The 20,956-nt window shown below is 44.7% G+C and overlaps 1 protein-coding gene and 1 long non-coding RNA gene across 2 annotated transcripts; both read right to left on the bottom strand.

The window, feature by feature from the left end:
* Nucleotides 1-325: 325 nt before the first annotated feature.
* On the bottom strand, nucleotides 326-11,873 carry LOC144149275 (uncharacterized). Its single transcript, XM_077680827.1, has 4 exons — nucleotides 11,804-11,873; nucleotides 11,346-11,406; nucleotides 7,658-8,015; nucleotides 326-2,170 (listed from the first exon to the last, which is right to left on the bottom strand). Exons 1-4 carry the CDS (start codon nucleotides 11,837-11,839, stop codon nucleotides 2,041-2,043), a joined length of 585 nt encoding a protein of 194 aa, XP_077536953.1. The 5' UTR covers nucleotides 11,840-11,873; the 3' UTR covers nucleotides 326-2,040.
* A 6,541-nt stretch (nucleotides 11,874-18,414) lies between these two features.
* Nucleotides 18,415-19,642, bottom strand: LOC144149532 (uncharacterized). Its single transcript, XR_013318328.1, has 3 exons — nucleotides 19,519-19,642; nucleotides 19,241-19,429; nucleotides 18,415-18,583 (listed from the first exon to the last, which is right to left on the bottom strand). It is a non-coding gene; the product is annotated as an uncharacterized LOC144149532 (long non-coding RNA).
* Between the last annotated feature and the right edge of the window lie 1,314 nt (nucleotides 19,643-20,956).

The raw sequence follows: 20,956 nt of genomic DNA, 5'->3' as shown, positions 1-20,956 counted from the left end.
GCCTTCCGGGATGAAGAAGCCACCTACTTATTGTTTTTTAAATCTCACCTTAAACATTTTTCACTACCACCACCTGGTGAGTGTTAAGTAATCTTTCATTCATTTACTCTTTACCTTTGCTAAGCAGGATCAACACTGAAATACTACTCTGTCATTGAAAACCATCACCCCGGAATTTGCGGTACTAAACATTACAGCGATGCGTGCAGCTTGCCCGCCACAGATACTTCTGAATAGCTGCATATGTATCTCTCTGGTTGCGAGTCAAAAGAAGTACACTGTCTGCGCATAGCATTCAATTCAGTTCAATTCATTTATTTGCCAGAAAATATACAGAAATTCCGGTGGAAATTTCAGGCTAAAAGCTATTTTAAAAACAGCTTCACAAGGCCTGTGAACCTGTAAAAAGGCACTGAATTTGCAACAAACATGCACATTACATGTTCATATTACATCACGTTCACATTACATAACATTCACATTAAACCACGGATAACATCCCGCTCCCTGTTAACAAGCATCGACTTTTTCAACTTCAAGGGTGTTCCTAAGAAGGTTTTTATGGGTATGAAACTGGTTATTTTACATTATTCTATCCCCGCATAAATGCGTAAAACACATGCAAGAAAGCATGCTACAGACTGCCATACCCAAATCAGGGTCTTCTTGGCCACATAGCAATTTCTCTACTTTTGCACCATTCTGCACCATTTTTCGCACCTTTATTAAGTGAAAGTAATTAACCCAGCAAACACACACACAGAAAACACACAAAAAGCACGAAAGTGCAGGATGCCAAAACGAGGAAAAAAAAAACTTCATTACACTTCATTTGAGCACGGGCTTCGTTAGCCTTGGTGCTCACATAGCTGCCCACACAAATTGTGGGTGGCACAAGAATCACTAAGGCTAGTAGTCCTGCCCATGTAGCACTGCAATTTGTAAAGTCAGTAGCAATGAGATACTACAAATAAAATGAACTGGAAAAAACCAGCGTGGCTACTATGAAGTGCGGAGCATTCCCAAATCAAACTCTTCTAGTGTTTCGAAATTAATTTCTCCCTGTTTTCACCATTAATTTGCCGCTGACTGCACATTTGAAGCAAAAAGAACAAATGAAACTTATTTGCATGCAATATACGTATCATATAACACTGGCAAATGGCTAGCAAGGCTACAAGCATATGATGAATACATACAATGAAAGCATACAAGCATACTATGGGCTTGGGAAAAGGAAGAGACTGGCAGTATTGTAAATAATCAAAAGAAAAGAAAAGGTCGCTGATGGGCAAGTTGGATGCTTGTGGCAGTGAAATAAGACAGCTACTGGATGTGTCTTAAAGGGCTCTACTCCGTTGTATAACCAGCCACCACTACACGAGGCAGAGTCGGACGTCGAGAGCTGTGACACATCGAATGAGGCACATTTGCGGCAATTACAGGCAGCCCAGGTGTCGAATAATTAATTGTCCGTGAGAAAATAAGGGAACAGCCTCGTAGCTTTTTCCCTGGCAGTGTAAGGCATCATTCTTGCAGCCATTTTTCACCCCATCACGTCACTGTCTTCCATCATGGGCGACGATTTCTCAGGCGATTTCTCGCTGAAAATGGTGTTGACGGTGACGGAAAGCCAAGCTCTACATTTCCGTTCCGTCTACGCAATGGGACCACGCTCTGTGGTAAACCAGCCAATCAGAGAACATATTTTTACGGCTAAATTTAGCGAAAAGTAAGCACACGTAAAAATCTAAGCCATTTTCTTTACTTTTCAGATTAAGCATGCTCAATTCTAGGCTGAAGTGACCACTAGGCAGACGACCCCATACTCTGATGGAGAGCTCCAGTACGAACGCTACTCTGTTACGTCTCCATCGCGGTTTCTTGACGTGACGGTGCCGTGATGGAGAAGGTGACGGCTGTGTGAATGAAGGCTAACTCTGGCGGCAAGCAGACAATCTTGCTGGCAAGATTGTCTGGTTGATCAGATCTTTGGCCTCCTTTGCTCCATGAAGGCACAAGTAAGCAGCTTCCCTGGTGTTAAACTTTATCACGGGGAGTAGTCTTGTCACCAGTGCCTCCAGCCACATCGGCTGAATGGATGTAGTGGCCGCAAGAGGCGCAGCGCGTGACCTGGCAGTTTCGGCTGACATGGTGGGCACAGCGACACCTGAAATGCACGAAGACAGAACAGCCGTTGATTATTACAGGCAGCGACAAAGTTCTTCACTATGTGCAGTTGTGGAAGTCCCCACTGCACCCATGTATCAAAATCTGACCCAAGATTTATCTACTTGTTTATGGCATAACGGATTTGCCTGACATCTGCCAACAGAAACTGGAGATAAGGCAATGTTATAACAAATCCGTGAATGCAAAAGCTGTACAAAGAAAAAAAATGGTGGTGTGTTTTATTGCATGAAAAAGAGAAAACGGCATGAAGTTTAAACGAGGTGTTGGATTTTATCACTTTTTTTTTGCCCTATAGTCACCTTAGCAACAGACAATGATGAAGTTATTGCCAAGAGGAGGGGGTGTACGTGGAAGTCACTTTCTGAAGCAGAGTTTCAAAACTAGTCTGTGTATTGAAAAGCTCGTAGCAGTGATTGAATTCAGTTTGTTTTGAGCATAAGTGCATTTTTTATGCTCTCATCATTGTTGTTACTTAAACCTAGCCTTGCATGGTGTCCTGACAATTGGTAGATTGATTGATTGTAGGGTTTAACGAGCCGACGTAACGTAGGCGATGCGGCGAGCCGTAGTGGAGGGCTCTTGATTAATATTGACCACTTGGGGATCTTTAACAAGTGCCGAAATCTCATACACACGTGCGTTTTTGCTTTTCGCCTCCATCAGAAAAGCGGCTGCCGCGGTCAGGAATCGAACCTGCATCCTCGTGCTCATTAGCACAACACCTTAGCCACTGGGCCACCGCGGCGGGTCGCTGAGAAGTGGTTTGCCTGACCAGCACCTTATTAACACTGTCCTTGAATTCTTGCGGCTTGTATCCTTCAAAATTCTGCAGAAATTCAGATAATTATCTACTAGTGCATAGCATTCTTATGCCGCTTCTCTTGAGTGTGAGTTTTTACAGACAGAGTTTTTGGTTTTTCTAAATCCTGTCCGACCCATTATCTCCATTTGCACTACTTTAACGATTCGAAGTGGAACATTCGCGATATCTGCATTATCGTTGAAACGCAGGTCATTACATGGTTTGCCATTTTCATAATTTTTTGTTCATATTTTTATTATTAATTATTTTTTCAAAATTTCATTGGACCAATTATCCCCATTTACGCTATATAACGACTACAGGTGGAACCTTCCCGAATCTGCATTAATGCGGAAATGCAGGGCATTACACGGTTCGCCATTTTCCCGAATAATTTTATATTTTTCTTAATATTTAGTTTTTCAAAATTTCGTTCGACCAAATGTCTTCTGCAGGCTATTGTAAAGATTACGGGGGAACTTTTGCGAAATCTGCATTACTGTGGAAATGCCATGCATTATATGTTTTGCCATTTTCCGTAAATTTATATTTTTATTTTTTAGTTTTTCAAAATCATCTCACCAATTATGTCCATCTACGTTATTATGATTACATTTGGAACTTTCCCGAAATCTGTATTATTGTGAAAATGCAGGGCATTACATGGTATGCCACTTTTCGTAATTTTATATTTTCCTTATTTTTTATTTTTTCAATATTTCGCTCGACCAATTATCCACATTTACGCAATTGTGACGATTACAGGTGGAACTTGCGCGATATCTGCAATATTGTGGGAATGCCAGCGTTATACGTTTTGAAATTTTCCGTATTTTTGTATTTTTCTTATTTTTTAGTTTTTCAAAATTTCTTTCGATCAATTATCCCCATTTACGCTATTATAACGATTACAGGTGGAACTGCATTTTTGTGGCAATGCAGTGCGCTACACGGTCCTGGCAGTGGGAGTGCTCGGCAAAGAATACTACGCATTAAAAACTGGAGGACAAGGGGCAAATCCTCTCTCCTTGTAACTCAATGTCCTTTAGGGAATATGACTTCGTCCAAAGAGGTGTGTGGGGCAGCTCTCCATTTTTTTAGACTAAGGATACTTGATCAGTTTTTATTATATCCAACTTCCTCATGAAGCCCCTGCAGTTCCATTGTGGAATCCTTTCTACTACAATAACAAATGTTTAAAGAAGAAATAAATTGGTGTGCGCATGTGAATTACGAATCGGTGGTTCTATTCATGTCAACGAGCGCCAAGAAGCCGCTGCTCCCGTATTCTACGGGCCACTCAAAAGTAGGCACTCATAAGTAGTTACTAAGCGCGGCATTGTCAAACTTTGCCTCTTCAACGCGCTCAGGAACTCTTGTTTTTGAGGGCCAGGTGGGGACCGCCTCGTGAAGGCCGGCTACCCGCGGCATTTAACTGCTTTTGCCGCCAATCAACTGCTCAAGGACGCCAAGCGTGCCTCTCCTTACAATCACGGTGAAGATGGGAAGGAAACTGGAAAGGTGGCTGTGGTTCCTTATATCCACCAGGTGTCTCATAGGCTTAACAAAATACGGGCGAGTGCTTAAGTAAATGAAGTTTTTTTTCAGCGCACCAGAAACAGTCAAAACTGTGCAAGCAAACGTCTCCTGCTAACACACGTAAGAAAGGGTGCCAGATAAAACATTAAAATAAGTTTGTGCTTTGCGTTGATGACGTTGTAGATGTTATTCCGCTCTCTTGCAGAAAAAAGTATGTCAGCCAGACTTTCAAGGTGCCTCAACGTCCGCCTACATGAACACCTTAGGAATGTACACAGAGCTCACACCGGACATTTGAGCGCCCATTGCAAAGGTTGTGCCTTTAGTAAGGATTTTGCCCCTGTTTACAAGGAGTGTGTGGTCGTTTTAAGGGGCAACAATCAATTATCAAGAGAGATTGTAGAAGCCGCCGAAATGGCACGTCTTGGCGACGCACGCGTCAGCATGCCGTCGCTCACTCTTTCAGAAAAATAACTCTGTTACACGTTCTCCGCAGCGGTGCGGCCCACGCGCTAAATCGCGCCTTTCTTGTGTGCCGTTTTTCTATAGATAAGGTGGTTAAGTGCTTGCTGTTTTCCAGGCTTGTTCGTGCAGCCCGGTTGATGTGTGAATACTTAAATTTGTGTTTTTCGAAATAAACAATGAGCTGTAACTAAGCGCTTGTCTGTGTAGCCACTCTCTTCGTCCTTCGTCGTGTTGCGCACGCTGTAAGCAATAATTCGCCGGATGGAAGAAACCCGTTCGCCCCCGTAAATCGCTATAAGCGAGTGCTCCCCTTACCACGAACTAGAGGCAATCGACGGCCTTTTAATTTTGCGCTTTGACCTCAAAGCGCATGCCGTGACAATGTGTTTGTTCACAACCATTTCTTGATTGTCTTGAAGTTGAATAAAACATGTGCGTCGTACTGTATCTTTCGATTCAGGGCATTGTGTGCTGCTATGCTTCCACTACGGTCCATACTTAGTTAAGATGACATTTGTATCCTGTTGTGCACGTTTTTCATTCAATACTGGTGCCAAGGCGTTTGTTACTAGTGGTTTGGGCGCTCCTAGAACCTGTAGGCACACTTCTGGCAGGGGGGCTGATAGGCAACTCGCTTCGCGAAACATTCAACAGATGCCGCAATAAGCGTTGCCATTACGCGACGGAAAACTGACAAAATGTTCTACTAAAACTCGCGCCGCGATGCTGCCGTAGTGGGCCACACAAATTTGGCGTTGTGCGCTGTTACAAGTTAAACTAACAGATGGCGCCACACTGTTATGCCGAGTGCATCAAAGCGACTAAAGCTCGACTATACGTAATGAATGCAAATAAAAGGAGTGCCCCTGTCATTTTTCACACTGCAGTTGCTCTGTCCGCTAGACGTAGGTAAAGTAAAAGGCCTTGTGGCACATTCACATTGTTTAACCACCATCTCGCGTCCCAAGCGGCACCAAGATTGACACACAGAGAGTGGCAGGTAACGGGCAAGATGTTTTGTTGTATGCACCGAATGTGTGACCAGTGGCTCCTGCGGCCACGATGGTTCGCTCGGTACGTTTTAGTTTTCTTCATGGACCACAGGGCTGTCTCGCTCGCTTCCGACAACCGTTAACATCACGCGAAATGTCACGAAATGGCGTGAGGAATGAAATGCATTTTTCAATCGGAAATTTCTCGGCAATTAAAGCATCTTCTGCCACCGAATAAACGCTGACAGGGTGTCGGGGCAGTTGAACTTTCGTCTGAGCCCAACTTGCTAAAATATTTGCCTTCAGTGTCCCCTTTACAAGAATAATGTTTGCCCACTGAAAAATTCCCTGATAGCAATGTTATTAGGGCACAAGACAAAGACAAGACAAGACAGGATGGCGGATGACCTGATGACAGCCCACTTGATGTGCGTGTGGGAAAAGCACCCAGGATCAAATCTTCATACAGTAATCCCTCGTTATAACGAACTCGCTTTACTCGAAATATCACTTTATTCGAAATTTCTTCTGGTCCCAACCCAAACACATGCATTTTAGGCCGCATCAATCGGAGAGCACGAAGAGCTTGACCTGTTTAGAGCGAAGTGGCGAGCGAAGACGTCGCCGAGCGGCGGCGACTCAGCGCGAGTCAGGCTATCAACATGGCGGGTCAACGCAAGCTGGTGTTTCCCCGGCGATTTTCTCCAGCCAGTCATGACCGATTCGTCCCATCTGACTTTTGACAAACAGTCCAAATGCGTGGTAGGGCCATTGAATTTAGTTCCTGGAGATTGGTCAATGTTGTGGATGAGATGGTGCGCGAACACCGACACTCGTTCCATAGAATCAGCAGTGCCGGGAGGGCGCCAAAGAACTCTTGTGTCACAAACTTAACGGCTGCACAGCTCGGGGAAAAAATGCCCAGCCATCATGAATGCCCAGTCATCCCGTAAAACCGGTCGGTTTTCATGATTGCGCTGTGCACCCACAATGAGCGGTTAATCATTTTTTGGCTCAACAAATAGAACTTCAAACTCAAGCCACTGTGTTTACAGCACTTCCCCGCGCAGAACTCTCGTCGGGTTCCATGACGCCCGCACGCTCCCTTTAAAAGTGGCCACTGCCACTGTCACTTTTATGTGTGGCGACTGCAGCATCATGCAATGCTTGGCCTAATTAGAGCAGCGGTTGCTCGCGCCCAGCAAGAGCTTGAAACAGTCAAAGCTCGCTGCCTTTTTTGCACCTAATAAAGTTTTGCTTCACGGAATAAATTGTGTTTTGATTCCTCACAGCTGTGGCGCAAGTAAAGCTCAAATGCTTTAGCTTTTTTCGAGTTGTTGCTTATATCGAAACCCTGCTTATAACGAAATTTTTGGCGGTCCCGCTGACTTCCTTATAACGAGGGATTACTGTATGTGCTCCCTACGCATCCTGGATATTACATGCAGGGATAGGTTATACATACATAAATATAGTGTAATGCAGGTGTTAAATTAAGTGCTCTTTAGTTAAGTGCCTGCTGCATGCTTGACTCTACTCCCAATCCATGCCCAGCAATTAAGGTTCCCCCTTTAATGCATGTCGGATACGGCAAATCAAATCTCACTCCCCCTCTGACTTCGTTATTTCACGGTTCGACTCTGTTTGCAGAACCCACCCCACTCACTTTATTCCACCTGCTCCGCGTGTCGCCTCTTCCCTCTTGTTCTCTTGATTCTCCTTCGCTTCGTTCCCTTCCTTGGTGGCATCAGAGGTCTGAGTTTGGCTGCCCGAGAGTTTCGAACCAAGGGCCCCACCCACGGTTGCGCCGGCCACACCAATTACAGTCTGGGCAGCGACTGGAATGCCCGCAGCACCACAGCTCTGCAGAACTGCAAACGTGCTGCCTGCTGCCACGTTGCCAATGGCTGACTGCGCCACAGCCGCCAGCGATCCAGCCACTACGCCTCCGGAGCCGAATCCCACCGCAGCCAGTGCAAGGGGCGCCGCAACCACTGCACCAACTCCGAGCGCAGCAGCTGTCCCTGTGAGCAAAAATAATTGAGATCTTGTATACCCAGATTGATTACAGTGATGATAACGCAAAGATTCACCACTAAACACAGTTCAATAGAGCGAACATGTAGTATTTCAATGTAAACCCGCAAAGGCAGCAGACAATAAGGAAGCAGTCAAGTAGACAGGCACTGTTCACAGGCAAATTGTATAACATGGCTTGGTCTGATTCTGATCTGCATGTGGGGTTTAACGCGCCGACGCAACGCAGGCGGCGAGGCACGCCGTAGTAGAGTGCCTCTATGGATTAATTTTGACCACCCGGGGGTCTTTAACGTGCGACGGAATCTTGTACACCAAGCGCTTTTGCTTTTCGCCTCCACCAGAAAAGCGGCAGCCGCAACCGGGAATCAAACCTGCGTCCTCGTGCTTAGCAACACAACGCCTTAGCCACTGAGCCACCGCGGCGGTTTAGCATGCAGCAATTTTCTGAAATGTGCAACGGTATCTGTGATACGCTACGAGTGTGTAGAATTGTTGATCTGCAGTGTGGAATGGTATTTATGATATGCTACAAGTGTAAAACTGTTGCAGTAAGAAGAAAGGAATACTCAAAGTGCAAGGTTTGCTCTGACCTCGACACACAAAATGGAAACAAAGCATGAAAGAATGCGCTAATGGTAAAAGGCTTGCTCAGCAATCTCGCAGCAGCTCTGCCTGTGAAAGAACGAACACGTGATTATTGTTCTCTTCACGGTACAATGTTCTCAGTAACTTTCATGAGTGGTTACAATATCACATTGCAGACTTACTCATTCTTTTTCCTCTGTTTCCCCAAGACGGGTGAAAAGTCGACGTTATGTTTGTGAACACATTTCGAATATGAAAATTCGGCGTTGCCAATGTCCGTTCATGGCCAAATTTTACTCTGGTCAATAGGAAGAACAGGAGGGCCTCACTGCACTAAAACTTCACTTGTATGTATGACTTCTAATAAGTAAACTGTTATAAAATCCCCACTGGGCACACTAGCTAGCCCATAAAAATCTTTTGTTTGAATGAAATTTTTACACAGGAAACTTAAAGGGACAGACAATCGATTTATGTCGGGTATATATTCTCTATCCCAAATGAAAGGGCATCACTTAAAGCACCTTAACGAGAAGCGGTTTTGCTGATAACGCCCTAGAACTTTTTAAATCAAAATTTTTAGATCTAGGAGTCATATGTGTCCTCCCAAAATTAATGCTGGCAACCATGACATACAGTAGCGCGGCAACATACTTTTGTCTGTATGCGAAATGAAAAGCGATATTTAAAAACTTGTCCCCGGCTTAAAAAAGTGTGAATCGCAGGCTTTCTTATTCCTTTATGCGCTTTTTTTTAATTCACCGGTCTTTTTTGCACGAAGGCGCCATGTGTTGGGATGCACGATAGGTAGAATTTGGCTTCACACATGCTTCACGTAGTGGAGGTCGGAAGTTCGATTCTCCCCGCGCGCGTCCTTTTTTTTTTTTTTTTTTTTAAGCTGCCGTTGGCATATTTCGAAACTGAAATAAAATATTTTGGCAGAACAAACGCCCCTGAGTCAGGCAGAATCATCAAATCTCTTTCACTGGGTCTGTTTACTGAATGCTGCCATTGATTCTGGGCATGGAGGCTCAGTTAGCCACACTGAGAGCAGCCCAGCGGCAGCGGGCGGGCGACGTGTCTTAAAAATTTTCAAAATAAGGTTTAAAAATACATATGCAATTTAAACTTATACAATTACTTGTGTTAAAAGGTTTTCAATAAGCGAATAAACGTTTCAGCAGTTAATGTAGCTGCTAGGTTTGCAGGTCACGTGACAGGGACACATATTGTAGTGTCAAGTTTCGACACTACGAACCGCCACCCCTTCGATTTCAGAAAGTTTGGTGCCAAATTAAAATTACTTCCGCCGATTTGTTTGTAAATTGCTTGTGGTTACCGGGCTATATAGAACGCTGGCTTTCATATGAGCTGGAGGACATATACGCCACAAAAATCGGTTGTCCGTCCCTTTCAGTCCTGCGAGCGATTTTAGGCCAACTGGGCTGCACATCTTTGATTTCTCACATCAGATACAGAAAACATTTAACAACTTTCTTCCGGACTCCCGTCACAAAAAATGTAGTGTTTGTGCAGTAGCGATCACTTTAGCTACAGCTGCTTGTTTCCTGTTTGCATGACGTGATGAGCAGGAAGTTATACGAGAAGTGAGCTCCGGGCGAAGTGAGGTCATCAGTAAGAAAGCATTTGCTTTCCTGGAAGGCGGTTGTGCTGGAGACATTTCAGAGTAGTGTGGACATAATTAGCCAGCTGCGCGTTGCTTAATGCACCAGGATTAAAGAATTAAAAAAAAACATTTTTCTAAAAAGTTCAAAAATGAGGAATCTGGGAAGATTCAAGAGTGAAAATAAATAAATATCCCCAATTTAATTTCAACAGGTGGACCACCATTTTATAGAGTGCTCTGTTGCGCACTGACTGACTTCAGCTGAGCAGGGTTTCATTAAAACATTTCTGAGATGCGTTAAAGTTCATTCAATTAAAGCTCTAGCCTATAATCATTCAACGAGAATGGTGTTCTTGGAATTTGCTTGAATGGAGAGAAGCCAATCACTACTCAGCGCACCAGAGACAACGTCTTGGAGTTGTTTAAATACGACACATGAAATTGGCCCTCTGTGGATTGGCACCAAATTGGCACCAACCTGAATGATGCTTATGATGAATTCACTGAACACTTTCTACTGGTCTGTCCCAATCACTTTCAACTACAAACACTTAGGCCTTCAAGGGATAAGGAAGCTGTGGGGGTGCAGATACGTTGGAACACGGCACCCCTACTGTGGGATTGGTAGTGCTAATTTCATTCGGGCACTTAGGACATGAGAAGAGGGGAGCAGCCTGGTTCCACCGTGCCATTGGTAGGGGAACTGCGACGTTGCGGCTAACTTTGCAGCAGATAACAGAGCGAAACACTGTTGTTATTTTAGCTTGTATCAATGTATTGTACCCATTGAGCCTGAAAGCTGGGTTAGTTGGTTTTGAATTGAACCCATTTCACGAGTGAAAAGAAGACATGGATAAAGCAAGATACCGACAGGACAGTCACTAGAGTAGTCGTCTGGCATCTTTCTTCGCGCTTGTCTCACCTTCACAGGTGAAATTCGTTCAAGTATTGTGACCATTCAATTGGCTTCCTGTGACATTCTTGCATTTTTGAGCGGTATTGGCTACAAGCTGTTACAAGGGTCACAATCGTTTTCCATAGATCAAGTCTTTTATGAAAAAAGGGGTATAATGCGAAATAGTGTGCTCTTTTATGTACGCACCAGCCACGGTGCAAAATTTCCGGATCTTCTCTTTCTTCAGTCTCTGTTCCTCCTGCTCCTTCTGTTCCAGTGGCAGCAAAACACAAGTACACGTATAACAAAACATGACGGGACCACAATGAAAACCAATCCGAGCTTGGTGTGATAAAAGCTCATAGAGGGCCACTAGGGATTCAGTAGTAGCAGAAAACTCTGGTGGCATGCTTCAACGAATGCGACGATAAAAGTTAGGAATCTGCAGTAACTACAACAAAAGACCAGATTTTTTTTTGCACACACGTAGGAAAGTTACAATCTTAACAAAATGCATGAATCGGTAGACACAGATAAGCTTATAAACATCTCGTGAATTAACTAGTGGAAACAGAGGAATATGCAGGGTTTCATTGCAGGGAACGCCATATGTATGTAACAAATAGAAACTGGGAAAACAGAACTTACAAAAAATTAATCCTTACCGTAAAAGATGGATCTGCAGCTCGCGCATTCTGCATATTTTCACGATTGTTCGTTCTCGTCTTTCTTGAATGCAACTGCAAAAAAATGGCAATACAAAATCATTGACAAACAATAAATTACCGAAGATAAAAATAATCACAACAATTCACATACTATTTGCGCACATGTGCAGCCAACTGCACATGCATGTGCACTTCAGTCCCCCTACAATGTTTTTTGAGCGCAGAGCACTTTAGGTGCTCGCCTCGTCATCGTAGCTCGCTCGCTGGACCCAAGTAGAGCCACACGACGTTTTGTCGTAACGGCTGTCGTCGCGGTGTAACCCAGAGGCTTCGAAAGCCAAGCGGTTTATATAGTCATAAGCGTTCAAAACTTGTGAACCTCTGGCGCTCGTCATACATCTCCCAGTTGTTTAGCGCAAAGAAAACTGAGAGTACATTTGAGGCTAAATATACGTAACCAACCGGTAGCACCCACATTCATTTAGTTCCGAACGCTCGTTGGGTTGGCTTTTACGATAGCAAGTGAAAAAAAGTGGCAGTGCAACGCCGGCACGTGCGGGAGGAAAAGCAAGCACAAAAAGAACAGAACTCCCGCTGGCGCAGTTTCAGGCAGGGGGTGTGCGAGCACTGCGAAGGTGGGAAATTTGATTTGCATTGGCTGGTAGCAGTGAGCAGATAACGGCGCTACAGCCCGTTATGGCGAATCACTTCTCTGCACTTCCGACAGCTTTCACGTTGAGTGGAACAACCTTAGCTTTTTATTCCTGCTCCTATTCGGTTTCTGAAGTGAAGGCCTGTGATGCATCGAGCCCACATGGCCTCAAGTTTCAGCACGTTGTCGGGCTGAAATTTGCCACTAGCTATGGGATCACGCATACACGAACTTGTTTGCTTTGTAGGCTGTTGCCCCAATGACATTTATTGGAAGATTCTCGCTACAGGAAAAACTGACCTGTCGGCAGTAGGTACGTCTTCTTCATGGGAATGACCAAATAACAATTTTGGAAGGCACCTGGGTTGGGATCTTCAGTAAATCATCGACGCTGCTCTTTTTTTCGGCCTAGGAAGTTTCTTTTATTATTATTGCTTTTTTTTGTCGATTCATTACCACATGCTATCAAATGACTAGAAATTGAAAATGGCCCACCCCAATTCATAGTAGGCTCCTGATGGTGTGGATGCTAGGCTGGCCAGCCTGTGCCTAACCAGAACAACTCGTTTCAGGTTACTTCTCCTTAGTTCAAACGGACCATGAAAACAGCACAAAAACTTGCTCTAGTCAGGATATTGCCAAGTAGGAATAACAAATCTAGCTTTACGCAAGCTGCACTCATCACACTAGATAGCTTGGGGAAAAAAATGGCCGCATATCTGCTCCTTCCGTTGCAAATGTCGACAAAAGACGAGTCTTTCGTTGACGTTTGCCAAATAAATGCCTCCCTTCGCTTTGCTGCTCACCTCTCATGCTGTTCCTCTCCCTTCTCATTCCTCCCAAAATAAGCACGCTAGAGGTTTGCTCAAGTCAATTTAAATTTACCGTGCTCTAGTGCTCTAGGTCGGGTGCCTTGACGCCAGCGCTGCTGCACAGCAAAGACGCACGTGAATTGAGTCACCCTACTTCAACGTTTATAGAAACACGTTGCCCTACTCCACGAGCGTTCCAACTGGATTGTGGAACCTATCTAGCGGAACCTTTCATAACTGTTGCCGCTTGATGTCTAAAAATGCTGCCAGAAGTTATAGTGGCACGGGCGACAGCAGGCGACGGAGTGAATTTTTTTCCCCGCAGTGGACATAGTACCTATTTCATTCGCAAAATCAAGCATACAGAAAGGAACACTGCAAATATCCCTTGTGTATTGATTTTCTGCCTTATATTTGTGTAATGCCTTGTTCTTGTTCAACAATGTTGACAAGTGAGAACATTGCCACCAGACTTAGACGTTTAGATTTGCCTGTAGGTATATAGTAAGACTATTGTGCAGCATCTGTTTCACTTTGGCCGGCTGGCTGAATCAGGTGATAGGCAGACATACATACAGACAGACCAAAATTTTCCCATTCAAGTAGCCCAAGAAAGACTATCGTCTTTAAAAAAATGATGGTGTGGTGACAGCTTACTTTTGGGCAATGTTACCTTCTGGCCTCTACAAATTACCTGGTACCGCTTAGGATGCACATTGAAGGCACTTGAGTCAAGGGTGTGACGCCAACCTCCCGGTCGCTCTGCCAGCTGTGCAACGCTCTCAAAATAGAAATATCAGCGACTATGGGAAATTAAGAGTGTAGGCGACCACTGTTGTGGTGTGGCAAGGCCTGCATTCATTCAAAGCTATGTCGGGGCGGCAATATGGGCTTGCAAACCAGAGAGCACGTGTAAATTGCGGCTGTGGAAGCCATGAGGTTCTATGCTATGTCGTCAGACCCTGTGGTCAATGATGACTGACCGCTGACAATGATGATGGTGCCGCTACAAGAGTTCAGTCCAGCACGTTGTCCAATTCAAGCCAGATATGATGCCGAGCTAGAGCATCACCGCCTCAAGCAAGCAGGGGACGTAGCTGTGGGCACATTAATCACCGGTGAAAGTAATGCTACGCTACGTTGTAGCAGATTAAATGGAAGTGCCTGATTAATAAGGTTCCCTTTCAGAACTGCATTTTAGAAAGAAGCCATTCCTGTTCAGACAGCGGCCAAACTTGTGAACAATTAACGTCCATGACCAACACAATACCACACGTGTAAAAGGGTGCACAGTCGTGGACAAGTGAAATGCAAACACGAAAATGTGAACCAAGACACGCAGAATTGAAAAGCACTGTTCGTTGAGTCCCAATAATGGCCCGCTATTGGTACATTCGGAAAGTCACATTTCCCAACTTTGTTACGGCAAATAATTAAAAGCCACACGTCAATTTGACTTGGATGAGAAGAAATCGCGCTATTTGTGTGTCCTGGTTCGTATTTTTGTGTTCGCGTTCCATTTTTCCATACCTGTATATACAATGTAAACTTACTTCCTGGGGCATGCCAAGAACAAGCGGGTCATTTTCTCGTGGTACTTTTTTTTAACAGCACGATTTGGTGGAAAATTCCTACTACCAATTTACTGAAAGATAGCCCATTGCTGTAGATCTCAAGTCACAGCCCCATTTATGCCAGATGTTTGTCAGACTATGCTTTTATGGGATCAACTGCAGTCCCCTATAATGCGCAGTGCAAAAGTAGACCACGCTTCTACCAATTTTCCAGAGCTAGAGTTTGACGTACCGACGAAAGAAAAATTTGAGAAGTACACAAAGACAGCATTGAATAATGAACACCGAGGACGAAAATGTTTCAAGGCCAAACGGTGCTGCTCGCAAACAGCACAGCAATACTTGTGTTTCCTTACCATGCAAGCATGCCTCGCTTCCTCATTGCTAGGATCCAGCTCCAGAACACGCTTGTAGTCCTTTAGTGCCTCGTCCAGATTCCCCATCTCCTTGTTAAGCCAAGCCCTCGTCAGGATGGCCTTCAGGTAGGAGGGGTTCAACTTGATGGCTGGCAACAGAATATCCATGCATATCAGGCATTGACAAGGCAAGGCATTCGCAAAGAAATGTCCTTGACCTCTTCTTGCTATTGGTTGAGCCCTTTATAAAAAAAAGTCAATGGCAGCTAGATGACAGTGCTCACACCCAATAGCACGCCTGTGAAGCCTACAGATGACTTCTGCAAGCATTTAGGAACGTCACTCACCTTTTGAGCAATCCTTTAGTATTGCCAACTTGCTCTCTCCCTACAACAAAAGAAAAAGAAAACGGGGGCAGACTAAGCAGAAAGAAGATGCCTTAAAATGAGGTGCCAGGCTAGTAATCATACATTTGTGCAATCACATATTAAAGTAAAATCTTGGTACAAGGGACACTCGGTTATAAGAGACATCTGAAAACACTTTTGTTGATTCTCCTATGTTCAGCAACATCGCATACAAGAGATATGGTTACAAGAGATGCTTGTTTACTAAGACAAAAAATTTTAACATCCCTAGAGTAAATCACTCTATATTTAGACGAGACATGATAGAAGAGAGATCTTATATGAAAGATCTCGTGGAAAACTTTCTTGAACGTGAAGCTTTGGCCTGCTTTCAAGAAACCACAGGGGTTCTAGATAATTTTGAGGAGTCTGGGTCTGCAGATGAGGACCTCACGTGCTCCGAAACGCTTAGGGATTGCACGAGACTCGCACAATTAAATGGTGCATGTGCACTACAGGACAAACCACTCGATTTGATTTGATTGTAGGGTTTAACGCGCCGACGCAACGCAAGCGATGAGGCGCGCCATAGTGGAGGGCTCCGGATTAATTTTGACCACCTGGGGATCTTTAACGTGAGCTGAAATCTCGAACATACGGGCACTTTTGCTTTTCGCCTCCATTAGAAAAGCGGCCGCCGTGGTCGGGAATCGAACCCGCGACCTCGTTTTTAGCAGCGCAACGCCTTAGCCACTGAGCCACTACGGCGGGTTACAGAATAAACCAGTGAGAAAAGACGACGACCAGATCATTTCAGGGTAGAGTATGTCGGCAATAGCGGCTGACGAACATCTAAGAGCCCTTCAAAGGTATTACGAGCACGAAAGGCTTGCAAAGTGAAGTGCTTTAACTCCAGAATTTGGGAAGAAAGCTAATACAATCTGCAGTGACTAAGGCAACTCTGAATGACTTCTTCAAGCCATCCTGAGCAATCTGCTTGGTGATGTGTTTGAACACTTTGATGACCTACTATGACTTCTTAGTGCTTTTAGAATTTTTGGTTACAAGAGACCTTGGTTACAGGAGATGAGTTTCCTGTAGTAAGGGTCTCCATTATCCTAACAATGGTTGAGAAGGAAGATGCAAAACTGTCAGAGTTGGTTCTACGCAGTGTAACAACCGTTACCATCAACATACAATACACTGGCGCTCAATGCATGCACGTACCGTAAGCCACAAAGTATTACAAAAAATTTAGGTGCCTTAATAAAGCCTTGTTCATTAAAAAGGCTGCCTTATCCTGATAGCAACGATACCAATCTTGTCGCAAACTTCACATAAATAACTCCGACATCAAGGAAAATAGACGAAGCAGTGGCAACTCGCCGGCCACTTTCCAGCGACATCTCCACGATGTCATCAAACCTAATTTCTGAAACTCGCAGCTGCCGGCCAAACCTACCAACAAGAAGCATGACTGGGCAATTGTAGTGGGGCCTCAAGTTTTGTTTGATAGTGTCACTTGAGTGCGACGGGGAGCATGCAACAGAATGTTGGCGCCGCCCTCGTGGGTACTTCGCACACTATACTATATGTGGTGGTGGGCAGCCGAGCTGACAGCCCTGAGGTTGTTACACAGAGACGGTAACTTCGTGACGTCACGTAAAAACTGTTGCGTCGTGAACTGTGCACATTCTTATTATAATTGCCCGTCGGGAATGAAGATTTGTGTTTTCAACACAGCCATGCCTTCAAAACGAGCGAATGCGATGAATACGCTTTGTGTGCCACACGAAGGAAGTGGTTGTTAACATTTCCGTCCGACTATGCCTGTGTGCGAAAGACGATTGTAATTTTTTTTCAATAGTGCTGATGAAACTGAATGGCAGTCGTCGAAGTAAGGAAGAATATTCGGTGCGCCCTTCGTTGGCACTGCATATTCAGTCCATTCCCTCTATTACTTCGTATCAGTTTATTATTTTCCGGTCTGGAAATCTCATAAGCCATTCCCAGATGATATACATTTGGTTGGCAACTGCGAGTGTCAATGTTACCTCCTTTACTGTCTCTACTGTGGGGACTTTTTTTTTCTTCGAGTCATCGTGGTTTTCTATCACTTGCTGCAAGCCACCGTATTGATTGATTAGCTGCAAAAACTGTCGTTTACTCGCAACAGCGCACACCAACTATGTCAGCAGTGCCAATGAATTGGGTAAAAGAAAAAGAGGTGTCAGTACTCATCAGCTGTTCCACGTTTGGTGACCATGGTTTGTTTCGCACTTGTGCAGTGCGCTGGATGAAGAGTAAGCATACCCCTACTGGACACAAACAACAAACCAACACTGTTTTAACTATGCAGTGTGTAAATAGACCCTCCTATGAGCACCTCCAGTCACACAAGTGGTTAACTTGATTTGAAATAAAAAGAATGATACCACTTTACACAGTGGCAACTGTTCAAATGGCCCACCAACCTGCGTAAAACTGCATGCTACACATTCATGGTGCATGTGCAAGGGAATGCATTAATTACTGACGGTCTGCCAACCTCACAACTTTTCGAATTTTGGGCGTTTAACGCACCGACGCAACACATGGGCTATGAGGCAAGCCAAAGTGGGGGGCTCCAGATTGATGTTAAGCACCTTGGATCCTTAACGTGTGCCAAAATCTCGAGACATAGGCGTTTCAACTTTGCGCCTCCATCACAAAAGCGGCTACCACTAATCAGGACCCTCAAAACTTTTTTTTTAGTCTACAGTTTTCACAGCGGCATCAATATTTTGTCACAAAGAAACAAAAGCCAGCCATTGCGGATAACATCCACGACAGAGGGGTAGAAACACTGCAAGCTCTACTCACCAGTTTCAACCAAGTCACGACCCTGTTTAAATAGAGAATAGACCGCACTGCTGACAAGGAGAGCGGACAAGTCTTCAAGGCTTGTGTGTAAGACTCCACTGCCTCAGCATATTGGCCCCTCTTGAAGCTAACGTTGCCTTCTTCCTTCAGCTTTAATGCACGTTCGTTCCTTGACTGTGGAAGAAAAGAAAACAATTTGTAAATAAGCACCATGAAATCTCCAGGACAGCATTGACAGATTATACCGAGAATCATAATATGGGATTCCACTGCTGTCATGATGACCAATACTGTTCTTTGCCACACTGCAGCACAGACAGGACTAAGGGAAATGCTGAACCACAACTAGGGGTTTTATTGCAGCAATGCAAATATACAGCCGGCTTGCCTACGAAGAAATACAAAATAAGAAATTTACCCGCTAACATCATCTACGCAAGCGCACAGTCTCACAAAGTACACTTATCAGGGTGTGGAACCTCTGCATCAAGAAGGCAAGCTTGCTGTGTATTTTGTGTTGCCACAATAAAACTCATAGCTATGGTTCAGCGCTCATCCTGTCGTCCCTTTTCCTACGTGACGAACGCCCGCATTTCAACACTAATACGCGTCATATACTGATGCATAAAGTTTACACAGCTGCTCAGTCTTCGGGAATATATCATGCGGACGCCCAACTTTGTATTTTTGTGTGGATGACTATCCCCTACCCGCATAATTTCCAGGCAAAAATTTTGTGCCCCTTCTCTAATTCCCGAGACAGTAGGGGTTTCTGTTTTTTTTTTTTTGTCTTCCTTATCACTCTTTTAGCGCATAAAAACGCTGTCATACCATCCTCTCCTCTTCGGTCATTGTCTTTTCGAGTTCCCCTAGCTCCTTCTCGTTCTCCTCCTCAGCTTCCTCAGATTCAGCCGGGCGCTCTGTGTGGTGCAATTTTTCCTTGCAGGCACTACAGGTCCAAACAGCAGGCTCCGGAGCCAGTGCAGTCTCTTCCGGACTAGCTGCCATGACGCCAAGTGACTGTAAAATTAGGAGACTGTCACATTCACAGTGCAAAACTTGTCACACCCCGTGAGAACACGGAGGAAAGAAAAACGCGTGAGAAGTACCCGATTGAGAGGTAGCCAGGCAAGGAAGCTGGTATAACAGAATCTGAGTGGTAGAATTTGAGTGGTTCAAACGAGCTGCCAGAAATGAAGCAAAAACAGGGTAACGACAGGGGAATGGGGGAACCATTCCTCCATGGGGAACCCCCTGAAGCTACATGCCGTGAAGTCTTGCGAACGTCTCGCCGCCTTGCGGTGGTCAGTGGCAACTTGGGCTTCTGCATGGACAATTTAAAAATAAACAAACAAACAAACTAATAATTACAAAATTATATAAAAATATAAGCAAGAAAATAATTATTTACATAAATAATTGCAATTTATTATTGCTACTAAAAAAGTGAATGGAAACTCCTGTATTTTTGCGATGGCGGCGCCGCCATGCGGCGGCCACCAACAACTCTCACGTCGTCTGCTACATGAACTTCTGCGACGCGGAGCCTGCACGGAAGATAATACACCCCGTGGCTTGAAGACAGCGCATACATGTTAAAAACCGGGCGTAAAGCAAGTAGACCTCTCGGCTAAAATATGCACCGGTAGCGCATCAGTTCGTCAAATATATGTTTTTTCGCCTAATCTACCCTCGGTTATTAACGTTTGGTGAAAAGCGCTGCCGGGCCCTCATAAGTGCGTCTTCATGCACCTCGCTGCACGAACACGCACTTATGAGGCGAAGGTTCAGCAGATGTGACGTTGCATAGAACAAAAGCATGTATAGGCATAGAGTTTCATACAGTAGGTCTCTTCGATTTGACCTGCAGTTTCTGCATGAGTTCAGGATGAGTTCAGCCAGTTCAGCGCAGGCGCCGCCACTGCAGAACCGGTCCTGCACTTTTGTCGTCTGCTTCTGCACCTCCTCCCTGGGAGGTGCAGGGAAAGCGTGAACTCATCCTGCACTCCCTGCACCGTCGGTAAATCGAAGAGAAAAGTGCAGGCGCCGCGCGCTGCACTCGAAAATCGAAGAGACGAGTGCTGCACTACCTGAATGAGTGCAGCGAGTGCAGTAAAATCGAAGACACCTAGTGATATTTGTACGAAACTATTCGGTGCTTGGAAAATTGCGGTGCCGTTTGTTTTTATAATCGCTAACCACAAATTTGCCCGTGATTGTGTGTTCCAAGCAAGCACGAATATTTATTTCACTGTCAGATTATGACTATTGCATGTCTTGCCGAAAAGAAAATAAATACTAAAGGCGGATATTGTAACCCTTAAGCGTAGTTACCCAAGGTTTCGGGGACATTAAAATAAAAAAATAAAAAAAGAAAGATATAACGCTGTGCCGCTGTTGAGAATCGAACCCCGGCCTTTTTCGTGTGAAGTGAGTATTCTACCACTGAACCACATTTCGATTTTTTTTTCTTTCGCAGCGCCCCCAACAAATTTTATCCGTTTTTTGCTGCGCCTTTAGTTCACTCTAGTAGAATGCTTACACCGC

This window comes from Haemaphysalis longicornis, unplaced genomic scaffold, assembly GCF_048455015.1.
Source record: "Haemaphysalis longicornis isolate Haplotype H1 unplaced genomic scaffold, Haemaphysalis longicornis Haplotype H1 scaffold_8, whole genome shotgun sequence".
Taxonomy (NCBI): domain Eukaryota; kingdom Metazoa; phylum Arthropoda; class Arachnida; order Ixodida; family Ixodidae; genus Haemaphysalis; species Haemaphysalis longicornis.
This window is presented reverse-complemented; position numbering and strand designations above follow the sequence as displayed.